Source organism: Lactuca serriola, chromosome 3 (genome assembly GCF_051521515.1).
Source record: "Lactuca serriola cultivar US96UC23 chromosome 3, Lser_US96UC23_V15, whole genome shotgun sequence".
NCBI lineage: Eukaryota > Viridiplantae > Streptophyta > Magnoliopsida > Asterales > Asteraceae > Lactuca > Lactuca serriola.
Window position 1 is genome coordinate 72,361,289 of NC_136410.1, and position 13,858 is coordinate 72,375,146.

The 13,858-nt window shown below is 34.5% G+C and overlaps 1 protein-coding gene across 1 annotated transcript; it reads right to left on the reverse strand.

Moving 5' to 3' along the window:
• Positions 1-1,424: 1,424 nt before the first annotated feature.
• Positions 1,425-3,312, reverse strand: LOC145092601 (uncharacterized). The gene is made up of 4 exons (XM_079030553.1): positions 3,081-3,312; positions 2,910-2,982; positions 2,181-2,323; positions 1,425-2,058 (listed from the first exon to the last, which is right to left on the reverse strand). The coding sequence occupies exons 3-4, from the start codon at positions 2,316-2,318 to the stop codon at positions 1,702-1,704; spliced, it is 495 nt and encodes a 164-aa protein (XP_078886679.1). The 5' UTR covers positions 2,319-2,323; positions 2,910-2,982; positions 3,081-3,312; the 3' UTR covers positions 1,425-1,701.
• Positions 3,313-13,858: the final 10,546 nt, after the last annotated feature.

Consider the following 13,858-nt stretch of genomic DNA (forward strand, 5'->3'; position numbering starts at 1 on the left):
ATCTCTTCTATTATAACCCTTCTAGGACCATTTGGGGACATGAAATAGGTAACTAACGTTGTTTCTCCATGCTCTGTGTACGCTTTTATCAGTTTGTTCTCACTCACATATTTTGATAGGTTACATACATCATCATCATTACTTAGAGCTTTTAGTCCAAAATCCAAACCCTCATTGGGCAAACGGAAATGGTAGTAGATGACAGGTTGAACAACATACCCTAAATCTAACATGATGGAGTCCATTTCGTGTACTGAGAATTCTTCTATATCGACCACGTCAATTTATGCTACAAGCCCTTCAGTATACTTGATGCCTGAAAACATTGTGAATTTCCCAACATGATGAAGTTCAGTACTGAATATGGTGGGATGTCCAACTTAAAAAAAACAAAAAGAAAATAGATTTTAAAAGTGTAAGAACGTGATCAAATACATAGCATCTTACCATAAATTTGGTTGGGATCAATTTCTTCACCGTGTGCTCTGATAGACCACATTGTGAGAACCATTTGCGCAATTTCAACAACAGATTGAAGCTTATCAGGAAAAGGGTTTGTGATTAGGGTTTTTTTTATCTTCACGTCGTCGGTGGGTGAAGGAATAGGAGTAGCCAACTGATAATTAGGGATGATATACATAAATAACTTGTAGAAGTTTCAATTGGGGATAATGTGCAATACAAATGACAAGACGAAATTACCCTCACATGGAGGGCACGTGCTACACTAAACGAAAAAAAATAGACGGGAGTTAAGTCCAAGGACTAAAACCACAAGAAATTTCATATTTTGGACCAACCATGCAACTTGAAAACATTTTGGACCTTATCCACAATTTTTGGATAACCACAGGGACCAAAAACGCAGTTTTGTCTCGGAAAAATGATTTTAGGTTCTTAGTTTTTTTTTATGTCCTCGTTTGATTTTGACCCTATATTTATATTTATAAGTTATATAAAAACACCCAAGCAACAATAAAAATAATTACAATTATATCTTATCATCAAATGTATACTTTAAATGTAAAATATTGTTTTGAACATTGTTGAAATGTGCTATAAATGTAATTTTCTCATTTAATAAAATGCTTGTTTTAATAATATAAAAACTAATTCAGAATTATTATACATGAATTATTTGTTGGATTATATTTGCTTAAATGTAATTTCTAATGTTATTGTAACAGAATTTATAGAAAACTACTAAATAGAAGGGGTATTTTTTAAAATATAAATAAGCTACAAAAAAAAATATAACTGAAATATACTTTTTAGTGCAAAAAATGATGTTACTAAAATGGTGGGGAAGAGCTTGGGACAGGTTGATTTTACCAACCAAAAAAAAAAAAATCAAAACCATCTGATCGGCCCACATCAACCAATCTCAAGGCCCACATGAAAGGTCAATCGTGGAACACTGGTAATATTTTGAATCTGCCAGGATTTGAACCTCCTGTATAAATTTTACTTCTCAACTAGGCTCTCATCACCAAAATTACAATCCTCTAAGATCAAAGTCATCTTCCTCACATATTCTTTAATTGTGATATAAATAAGTTACAAACAGTCGATACCATTCACCCTCATTCTTCCATACATCATAACGAATATATATATATATATATATATATATATATATATATATATATATATATATATATATATATAAAACAGTCTACTCTTGTTCAATACATCAAACATTCAATACCTTCTTGAAGAGAATCCCTCTTTGGGTCTAGCCCTTTTAGCTTTCTCAACCTCCTGAAGAACAGCAGCATGCTTTGTACCCTTAAGATGAACCGCCATTACAATACCACTAGAGCAAGATGAGTTACAAAGCTCACATAAAAATGGAGTGCTAACATTTTGTCCCCTTTTCTTCAACTGTTGTACAATGTGTTTGTGCTTCAAACTATTTGAATGATCCTTCATTTGACCAACTGTACAAAATGTTATCTCACAAATCTTGCAAACAAGCCCAGTTGCCTGTTTTTTTAGTTTTATTCCACTTGAAGATGGCTCTTTTCTCTTTAATGTTGTTCGACTTGTGGGATGAACCTATATGTGTATTTATTTGTACATGTTAATGTCCCACGTCAGCTAGACACAGTCTCATCTGCTTTTGTATATAAATGTGAAACGATCAAAAATTTAAAAAAATTAGGTTCATAAGGTCTCACTTGGGAAGGTAGCAAAGGATTTAAGTTATTGAGTGGCTGGTTTTTTAAGGCCTCCATTTTATGTCGATATTCCATTTCTCTTTTTATTGCAAGATCCACCGGCATTACATTATGCAGTGTAACCATTTCGTCATCCATTTTTTCTACACATTTCAACAAACTTTTTTTGTTAAAATGTTTAAGTCATGATAACAATATTGATGATCTGAAAATGTATTCAATTTATTTATCTTTTGGATAATTTCATCATAAGACATCATTGTATTGAAGTTTAGGGTCATTTCCCTAACTTATATTTTCATGTTAAAAAAAATGACCACTTATGTCATTATTTGGAAACCAATACTTCCCTACTTACATTCCGATAAACAAGCTTTCATCTTTTTAATCTATTTACTAATTTCATCTTCCATTCCAAATTTGCATTATGAATCAACTAGTAAATAACCAAATTACTTCATCTATTGCATAACATGTTCTAAGAATACAATTAGATTGTAAATTTCTCCATAAATCTTCAAATTTCAATTTCAAACTAGTTATTTGACTCATAAAAAGTCAAACTTGTTCAAAACTTCAAGCATCAATCTGCATTCTTTGTTCTTTCAAAATTTCAGTTGATTACCAAGCAAAACTCATAAATACATATAAATTTATAATATAATCCAAAGCACCCTAAGCAATTTCATGTGTTCCAAGTATTAATTTCAACTTAGGTTGATTGAATACCTTCTAATGCTTGTGTCAAATCTGAAATAAGGATGTTCGGGGATGCTTCTGTTGATTTCTGGTCATACAAAGTCTGCTACCAGCAAAAGCCATAAACCATCACCAATTTGATCATGCATCACATAATCCCAAACAATTTCTTTAGTGTCTACTTAGGGTTTAAAAGATTACCTTCAATTTCTTGTCAATTAGGTAACATTGAGAGTTTCCAGGTTGTTCTAAGCATCAGTCGACCAAAAGCCATAAACCATCACTGATGTTTGGGATCTCCTTGTGGCTCTCTGTTAATCACGATCCTTCTGATATGCCATCGACGCACACACCAGAACACTCGCACATACTTCTAATCACTTTATGTGTTTCTTTCCTCAATTCTCACGCCAACAATAACACGCACACATGTATTTCCCCTGATTCATATAAGAGTGAAATACCTGGATTACCCTCTTACTCTTTTTTTTTGGATTCATTTTCTGTTCTTTTGGTATATATAGACGGTTTGGTTCTTGATCAAAACCGAACCAAAATCATTACAATTGGTTAATGTGTTTTTGTAGCCATTTGTGACGGCTAGTATTGGTTATAGTTAATAGTTTTATTCATTTAATAATTTTGGTTATTGGTTAACCAAAAAAATACAAAAAATGAAAGCTCAACGATATAAAAATGAAAAAAAAGAAGTGCATTATTATAAAAGTGTACGTTATTATAAAAGATTAAAGTAAGAAAGTATGTTCCTATAAAAACAACTATCGATTTTATAATTGTTAAGTATTTAAACAAAGGTCGTCGAGATCGGGATCTTGATCATAAGATTGTAAGATCCTAGGATCTACCTATGAAAATCTTACATCACCATGAAAATTGCCAAATTTTAATCTGATTATGTTATATCTTTACCCATTTATTGGTTGACCCAATCATCTTACCCAACAGTAAATCGAGAATATTCACATTCTTGTACTGTTTTGTGAACTGTAAATGACCAAAAACCCTATAAATTTTTTTCCTCCTTTTACGTTTTACCCTCATCGATGGTAGATTTTGATTTTTAGCCTTAACTGTTATTAATTTCTTCTTTCAACAGTTCAAACAGCTCAACAATAGTATCATGTTAATATCATGTTAAAGAATGTTAATTTTTCAAAACTATTTTAATAACCAATGGTTTGACCTTTTGATTAATTTGTATGTTTAAATGGTTTGATCTTTCATGAAAAACGAATAAAATTATTATTACTCACTTAATTTCCTAAAATCTAGTTAATTTCTTTTCCATTCTCATAATAAAAACTAGTAAAAAAGCTTGGGCTTTGCCCTGGGTCGGTTTCTTTTAGTTTTTTTTTGGTAGTGTTATAACAAATGTCATTCACACTATTGCAACTGAGTATATTTTTCAAAGTATAATTAGCTAATAAAAAAATGAAAGTACAATGCTACAATTTGGTAGATTCCAATAAATATTCCAAATCAGAAACTACTTCATTGAATCTCATGCATCCAATGTAAAAACTACTTCACCGGATTTCAACATCTCTTCCTCCAAAATCTTACTTGTAGTCTCACCTAATGTTAGGAAGACAATATGTGTCATTCTCAACCGTTATCATGTTTTGTTCTTTAATGCTTCTTTAAAGAATTCCATCTCAAACAACATTGTTTTTAAAGGTTTACTGTTAATAATAAAGCCTCTTTCATTCCTTCTCCCTTTTCTTTTAGTAGAACCCATACCTTCAATCACCTCTATTTCTGATTCTTTTCGCACCTCTAACCACCAATAACCCTCCCTCTCCCTTTCTAGCTTTAAAAGCATGTATATGACCTTCACAAGTTGGATACACTACAGAAGTGTCACATAGAGCAAAAAATATGCCATTTACTTTTAAACTCGCCAATTTCACTGCACAATATTGAAATTAACATTTGTAATTGTGTGTAACCTTTAACTTATTTGCATATCTATAGTTAGAGAGATGAAAAATGTCACAACTAGGAATTTTGATGTCTTGTGAACATTGAACAATGATAACAAATGTGAACCAACAATGTGAAAGCATGTATGATGCTTATTCAATAATAACCAATTTTTCATCAAATACTTCATTCAAGCACTACAAATAGTCAACAAAGAATTGGAAACCCTTGAAATCCCGGTTTAAGTCCATTTTGGACTAGAATTTCCTTATTGGGCCTAATGGACCAATAACCTTCCAATTTAACTATCTTGAACATAGAACTCTCAAATGGGCCCTAATTTGGACCCATATGCTTGAAACTTAATATTTTGGGCTTTATAAGCCTAAAATAAACTAGGATAATTTTAATGGACCTCATTGAATCACAAGAAATTTAATTAGCCATAATGGGTCATAAAAATCATTCCTTGATTTAATTGGGTCGAAAATCACCTAATGGGTTTGTAATTTGGGCTTAAGAATTAAAGGGCCCAAATCCTTCTTTCCCCTTTCCATTTCTCGGCCCAACTACACCAAAAGAGAAGAGTTGACTTTCCATGGCCACCTCACTATTATTTGTTAGGTCTCCATGCATGCAACTCATGTTTCCAAGCAAACATCTCATCAAGGTCTCTCTCTTCTCCTCTCTCTTTTTATCTCGGCCGAACCCAACACAAAAACACACACACCTCACAAAAATTCTCTCTAAACCACTCTCAATATCATCCTTTTCCTCTTTGAAGATCTCTAAATTTTGGCTAGAAATCTAAGGATTTTCATCAAGTAGTTCACATCCTTGGTAAGTTATTTCTTTGGTTAATAACATATCTTCTTCATTTCATCAACAATCTCCCTTATATCATACAAAATTCGTGATCTTGTCCCTTAGAACTCATCTAAGTCAAAAATCTTCCAAGAAGACTTGTTAGGATCGAAACTTTCTTCATCTCTTCCTTCAAAAACCGAAACCACAACTCAAGGTGAGCTTCATACCCCTCTCTTTTCGGTTTTCATAAGTTTTATGGGGGAGAATACAAGTAAAATGAGTATATCTATGTGTATGTGTATGCTATGTATGATTTTATGCATGTATGTGTGACTTTATGTGTTTTTGTGTTGAATATGTAAACAAAAAGGGAAGAAATCTCGAGATCTATGACATAAGAAGGAAATCAAACATGATCTAAGTTATCTTACACTAAACTAGTCAAGAATAACAACTTATAAGATTGTGATAAACATATTTCACTACAAAAACTCATTTTTGGGCTTAAATTGTCAAATATACAAAAGTTGGGTTAAAAGTTGCCAATCACATTTTCTTAAAAGGTCAAAAGAGTCAAAACAGTTATAATAATTGTTTTTATGAACATTATGATCTTTAAAGGACCAAAAATGTAAATATTAGCTTAATGGGCTAAATTTTAGGCTTTTCGGCCCAATAAGCCCAAAATTGCAAAAATATGACATTTTAAAGGGCTGAAGTGGTAAACTCTTCAAAACAGAGGATAGAAAGTGTAACAAAACTATTTCCAGGATTAAAGATGGTTTTCATTTCCAAAAAGGATCGAAAATGTAAAGTTTTTGGATTTTGGGCTAAAAGTGTAAAAATTGCAAAAAGTTGGGCTTTAACCGGAAATTACGATTCTGGAAGGGCTGAAATTGTTAACAAAATAAGTTTTGAATTAAAAATATCATTTCAACAAGTCTATGATGCAAAAGTGTCAAGAAAATGTTTTAAAGGCTTAAAATGACTTTTGTTTTATATAGAAGACTAAAATTGTTATTTTATAAAAAAAGAAAGGGGTTAAAAAGGTTAAAAAAAATATATGTACACCAATTATTTTATTTATAGAATATTGAGTCAAGAATACTATTCTACGGCTTACAATCAAAAACATCGAAAGACAAATACACGTATAACTCCAAAATAACGTTATAAACAAATCGATCGGTCTCGAGTCGATACAAAATAACAATCGTTAAATCGAACTCTCTAGTAGACATGCAATACCTAAGACAAGTAAACATTCGACACTTGGGCTTAAAAGTTTCAAATCATGCTTGTTGGACCTTGCAAGTCCATTAACATGATCTTTGGGCCCAAGGGATAATGATTATATGTTATTGGGCCTTTTATGACCCAATTCCATATAAAGGGACCTTCAATGACTTTTAAGTGCTATTGTGCCCTAGTGATCCATTAGTATTGTCATAAGGTCAAAGTAATCAAATGTGAGTTGGGCCAACATGTCTTTCGCATCCCTGATAGCCTAAAATAACTCATGGAAGTAGCAGGATGTCGTACTCCTCTTCTTCTCGTTTGTTAGGCTTATGAGTAATCAAAGTAAGCAAATTCAGGTTGTTCATCAATAGTAAACAAGGTTGTTTGGATTAAGTGAGTGATAATGGGTGACACCTCTAAGGATCATTTGTAAATTGTAGTTATAACTAGTCATTACTAATGCATGATTATAACAACTCACAAACCTTAATTAATCCAACACCATCGAGTAATCAAGGAAGAGTAATCAAAAATCATTCATTGTGGCAGTATCACCATTCGAGAAATAACTGTATTTTATGTTTTTGGAAAACATCGTGTTTTCCGGGGAAGTTCAACATTTTGCACTTGTACGGTTAATACAAAGTTTCTTTTCAATTATACATGTTTTGAAATCATCATGCATATATTTACGGATCTTCACACCTTTTTATAAACAATGCCCTTTTCAGAAAATATCGGATTGTCTGGGTTTTACAAACTACACAAATCATTTTTATCACAACATTGCTTATGAACTCACCAACATTCCATATGTTGACCGTTTTCCAAAATAACTTGTATTCTCAGGTAACAGGTAAGCCGAGGAATAAGTACCAAGTATGTTAGTGTGCTTTGTTATTGAAAACTATCAAATAGTTTATGTATGGATTTGTAACGTTAAAACAATGTACTTGATGTGAACAATTCCAATTGTAATATATTGATGCATGGTGATGTTTATGTTATGATTCATGTATATTCATTGTGATGATATTCAATTTAAGTCACGCGAGCCCTCGGACATTTCCGCCGTCTGGTTCGGGGGTGATTTGAATCACTAGAGTTAAACAAATCATACGATTTAATACGAAGTTTTCCAAGTAGAAGTTTGTTGAAAACCGTCATTCATGGGTGGTTGTGAAGAGGTATGGCAACATTTGCGGGAAGAAAGAAGAAACAAAATTTACTTATAAATAACAGTAACCAAACCACATTAAATGATATTGATGAAAGGTCGATTCTGTAAGAGAGGATTTATTCACAGCCGAGTCTGTCCAAGAGCTTGGGTTATCAAATTTACATCTTTAACAAATTCAGAAATGATGTTCACAACAAAGGTAATCTATCACCCCTAAACTCAAACTTATAGGTCATGTCTGGGATGCAAAAATATGGTTACAAAAAGGTTATGAAATGTAAAAATTACATACCACTTACCAATAGTGAATATTACATTGCTTTTTTTTTTACTTCCAATTACCAATTTCAATGATGATTACAAAAGTGAAAAGCGCCATACATATATTGAAAAATCAAAATAGCCAAAAACCCATTTCAAAACCTCTAAACCCATATCAAATTTACAAGATTAGGGTTTTGGAAATGTATATTCCATTGAAACAAATAACGATTGGAGAATTTGGAAGAAAGAATAAATTAATCGAAACAAAACAAGCAAATATAATTATATTTTCTTGACGAGTTCAACAACATTAAGAAATCGACAATAGATTCCTTATAGTAATCTTTAAAAATTATTGATAATACTGATTTTATTGAGCAAACATCTCAGTTACAAAATTGATCAATTAACAAGCAGATAAAAGTAAAACAAGATCACATAATCTTACTGATTTGGGGTTGTAGTCATTTATGGCTTATTTGAAAACCAAAAATAAATTATGCGTGAAGCTGAAGGCATAACTTACGAGGACATTGGAGCCCTTTGATTGTTAATGCTTCTTGAAAAACAAAGCGTCGACAATCGAACTTCAGCAAGGCACATTTTGATTTATGAATTGCATGTAAGAAAGAAAGAAATTTCACATTTGGGCCCGAAACACCTAATATCAATAACAATCTAAATGGGGACCTATATAACCTTGGGGCTATTGGTCATCGCCCAAACTGCTGCTATTGGTACGACACTAGGGATGAACGTAGGATGGAACCACCACCGACTGGTACCATTCCCGATTTCATGAATACTGAATTTGATCGAAAGTCAATCCCGAGTAGTGTACCGAATTAACGTTATCGGTACCGGTACTGGGAATGATATTGATTTTCAGTACTAGTACTGGTACCGATGGTAACGAATCCCAAATTTCTTGATTTTGGAGTACCGAGTACCGTCCCGTATTTTTAAATTTGGTAAGGTTCGGTACCGTTTTCGGTACAATACCGGTAAGGGATCTGGATTTGGTACAAAATGCTCATCCCTTTACGAAACTGATTAAACGCAATATCACCACTAATATCATTAACGTTTTCCTCACTAATACATTTTTCATCTAATCTATTTTCATGTAGAACTTCTTTTTGGAATGCATATGACACATATTCTTACACCTTTTCTCCGCTTCCATATATTATTCTTGGATGGAATCCTCACTCCTATCTCCTTGTTCCTCCGACGTCTCATCCCTAATATTGTCACAACTAGCATTTCTGCCTAGGAAATTCTATCCATGGATGATCAACTCTCAATGTATCTTGTAATGCAAAGTTAGATGATATACATATTACTCATTCAAAAACAACTATTCAAATCAGAACTCACTCATGAAGCCCTAAACCTAATTCAATATACTACATTCACTCAATTTTGGGTTTGTAACCTTAACTTCCTGGTTCAAACCCCTATTGGGCTAGGAATCACTTTTTGGGCCTAATGGGCCAATAAACTCACAACTTGATTATTTTGGGCTAAGAATCCTTATATGGGCCCTAATTGGACCCATATTCATTAAACTATAGCATTTTGAGCCATAAGACTTTTCATGGGTCTGGTTGGGCCTAAAATGTCTCTTTGGTTTTCGTGGGCCTTGTTAGGCCGAAAACTTTCTCTCTTGATCAAAATGGGCCGAAGACCCATATATTTGCCGTTTTGGTGCCGTAAACTTATAAGAGGGCCCAATGGGCCGAAAACTTCCACATTGGGCTTTGTAATTTCAAGAATATTCAATAAAATCGCAAACCACTCTTTTCTTTAACCCTCTCTTTCCCTTTCTCGGTTTAAAAAAAATAAAAATTAAGATGGAACAAGACCATGACACCTCAATATTATATGTGGGATATCTAGGTTAATTAACCAACAAATCTCTAGGATTAGAGATAATCCATCATGCAATAACCACCCAACCATTCTCTCCATTCCTCTTCTTCTAGTCTCGGCTGAGAGCACCCACAACACTCCCATTTTCCACTTCGCAATCACTAACAAATCCTCTCATATCACTCTATAACACCAAGAATATTCTACCCTTTTTCTTCTAAAATTCATGAACTAGAGTGTGTTTCAACAAAGTTTTCATCAAATCATCTCCTTTGGTAAGCTACTTCACACTTGATTTGGTTTACTTCATCTATATATAAAGATCATTCATTAATTAAAACACCACCAATCGTGTGTTTCTGCTTCTAGAATCATAGTAATTTTGAAGATCTCCTCAAAGAGGTGTGCTAGGCCGAAAACTCCTCCAATCTCCTTCCAAAAACCGAATCCATCTCCCAATGTGAATTCATACCCCCTATTTGAGGTTTTTACTATGCTTTGGGGGAGGATTCAAGTTGCTTTGTGTAGATCTATGTGTTTAAGCATGATTATGTGTGTTTTACCATGTTAAATGTTGTGCTTATGTGTTGAAACTGATGGGTTTTATGCATAAGAACAATCATATGTGCTCATACAAACCCTAATGCTTGGATCTAGGTTTCTCTATTGAACATGCTTTGAATCCAAGACTTAAAACCCTAGATCTATCATATATAATTCGAAATTAACATTATGAAAACAGATCTAAGTGTTTTACCTCTTTCAAGTAGCTTGAAATCCTTGTAATCTTCTTGATCTTGAGCTTAGAGTCATAATTGTAACTCCTCTAATGGTTCACAAACCCCACAAGCAAGAAGTCAATATGAGAGAGGGTGAGAGATGCTAAAATCGGCCCTAGGGTTCTCTTGGAATCAAGTGTAGCCGATTTTCATAGCCTAGGGGTCTTATTTATACTGCAGGGTGCTAGAGTTTCAGTGTAAACCCTAATAGACAACTTAGCCACCAAGCAGCCCAAGGAACCTTCTAGAATAAGGCATTGGAAGAAAATATGATGGATCCCCATCATAATTTCGTTCCCCATATAGTCCATTAGGTTTCCAAGCCCAAAACTCAACTATCATACATTTGACAGTTTATACCCTTTTATTTAATTAATCTCTTTTAGTCATCAAATTAATTCCTAATTAATTTATGACCAATACTAATTAAATAAATGTGATTTCTCCTTTATTATATTATTCTTATAATATATTAATAAACCATAATATTCTCTCTCTCTCCTTAAATTACCTTGTCAAGTTTCTTTGGTGAAGGCAACCCAAAAGGACCATGCATAACCGGGTCAAGTACATACCAAATATAGTTACGGGCTTAGACATTAATCCAACAGTCTCCACTTGGATAAGTCTAGTAACTATATCTCACATATGACCTCAGAATCCGATCAACAATCGTAGCTCTTATACTTCGTTGTCAACTCTGATCAGCAACTTGTCCTTCAGATAAGGGATCGTACAATCCTCTGTTCTAGATATCATGCTGACAATGCTTATTGTCCAGCATTTGTTCCTCGATTTCCGATTTATTTGACATAGAATTAAGTTGAACACATCAACTTCATTCTGACCGGGCCCGACACATAAGTCAAACCAATCATCAAGTGGCCTAGATATCACTTTTATTCTCAATGAATAAAAGGAACATATCAACTTCGACTCATATGCATCTATTATTTACTAATTGAATCATGCACAACAATGTGTTTTATAACATCAAGTTACTAATGCGTTTACAGATCATCAATGCATAACCAACCAGCAAACAATAATCATATCTCTAAGTTTTAAGACTATATGATATTATCGCTTTGTGATCACTTAATGTAAAGCCCCACGAAGTGATACCAGCAAACGCGGGTTTATTCCAATGCTCAAATCATATTCATAAGCACTCATGAACTTTGCAACATACCTTTGCTATGCCCAAAACCTTTTTGACAATCTACAAACAATTCATGACAGTCTTCATTCACATCTACTTCCAAAATATGAACGATTATGGACTGTTCGAATAATCCTATCATTCAGGAAGTCAAAACATGCAAAATTGAAACAATAGATAAATAACTAACACAAGATAGTAGCTTTACTCATAAATTACACAACTTTATTTATTCATCAAATGTCAACTACAAACTATCTATTACACGTTTCCTATCTAATCCAAACTTATATCATCCTTCAGCCCAATGCTCCTAGCATGCTGCAAGTGTTTGACCCTACTCAGTCCCTTCGTAAGGAGATCTGCTGGGTTTTCTTCTGATGATACCCTCTTCACAACGAGGAGTCCCTCTTCTACCCGATGTCTGATAAAATAGTATTTTCTGTCGATATGTCGAGATCTACCATGATCTCTTGGTTCCTTGGTTAAGGAAACCGCTCCTTCATTATCACATAAAATTTCCATTGGCTCCTTTATGGATGTCATAACTCGAAGGTCTCCAATGAAGTTCTTCAACCATATAGCCTCCTTTGACGCTTCGCTCGCTGCAATGTACTCTGATTCGTACGTTGAATCAGCCACGGTCTCCTGCTTGGAACTTTTCCAAGTCACTACTCCTGCATTTAGGGTAAAGACCCAGCCCGACTGCGATCGGTAATTATCCCGATCCGTCTGAAAACTAGCGTCACTGTACCCTCATACCCTTAAGTCATCACTCCTACCGAGGACTAGAAACCATTCCTTGGTCCTTCGTAGGTACTTAAGAATATTCTTAACTGCAATCCAATGAGCTTTACCAGGTGAAACGACCCAAAAATACGACCCAAAAATTTCATTTTTCAATATAACCAAAAACCATAATCTGAGTGTCATATCATAAAAACCATACGTGATGTATCCCAACCATAATAAAAACAACACTGTGCGGAAACTGTATCATATCCATGTCATATAAAAATCAAAAACTACATCAACTCCCAGGATAAAAGATGAAGTTGTGGTGTGTGCGATGCCATCATCCCGAGCTCTTCCCTCTGCTTGCGGAAGTACCTGAAACCAAAACTGAAACTGTAAGCACGAAGCTTAGTGAGCTCCCCCAAACTACCACATACCATACAATAACATATCAAGCACTTACTGAGGCCTTTCCCCCTCTATCGGACGAAGTCCGAAGCTGACTGACTGGGACCTTGTCCCCTACATCGGACCGAAGTCCGAAGCTAACTGACTGGGGCCTTGCCCCCTCCATCGGACCGAAGTCCGAAGCTGACTGGGACCTTGTCCCCTACATCGTACCGAAGTCCGAAGCTCACATCAGACCGGAGTCCGAAGCTAACTGGGACCTTGTCCCCTACATCGAACCGAATTCCGAAGCTGACATCGGACCGAAGTCCGAAGCTGACTGATCATAGCATAAACATATCACTGACATGAACACACATAATCCTGTCTGAGCCACGAAGGCATCAAACATGCTAACTACTGCATCGGATCGAAATCCGGATACTACTGCTAGCTAAACGGGCCGGCATTGTGGCCTTAGACCCGTTCCTACTGAAAGGAAACTCACCTCGTGAACTGGCTGCTGAGTGAATAGCTCTGAGGGCTAACTGCTGCTGCTCCGGTATCTCCCCGGCTACAAGTCCATAAACACACTCAATCAAATACT

Excerpts from the sequence above, each read along its gene's own strand:
- LOC145092601 (XM_079030553.1), bottom strand. The coding sequence starts at position 2,318 with ATGGATGACGAAATGGTTACACTGCATAATGTAATGCCGGTGGATCTT. Across the intron at positions 2,059-2,180 it reads ATCCTTTGCTACCTTCCCAA|GTTCATCCCACAAGTCGAAC; the intron begins GTGAGACCTTAT and ends ATACACATATAG.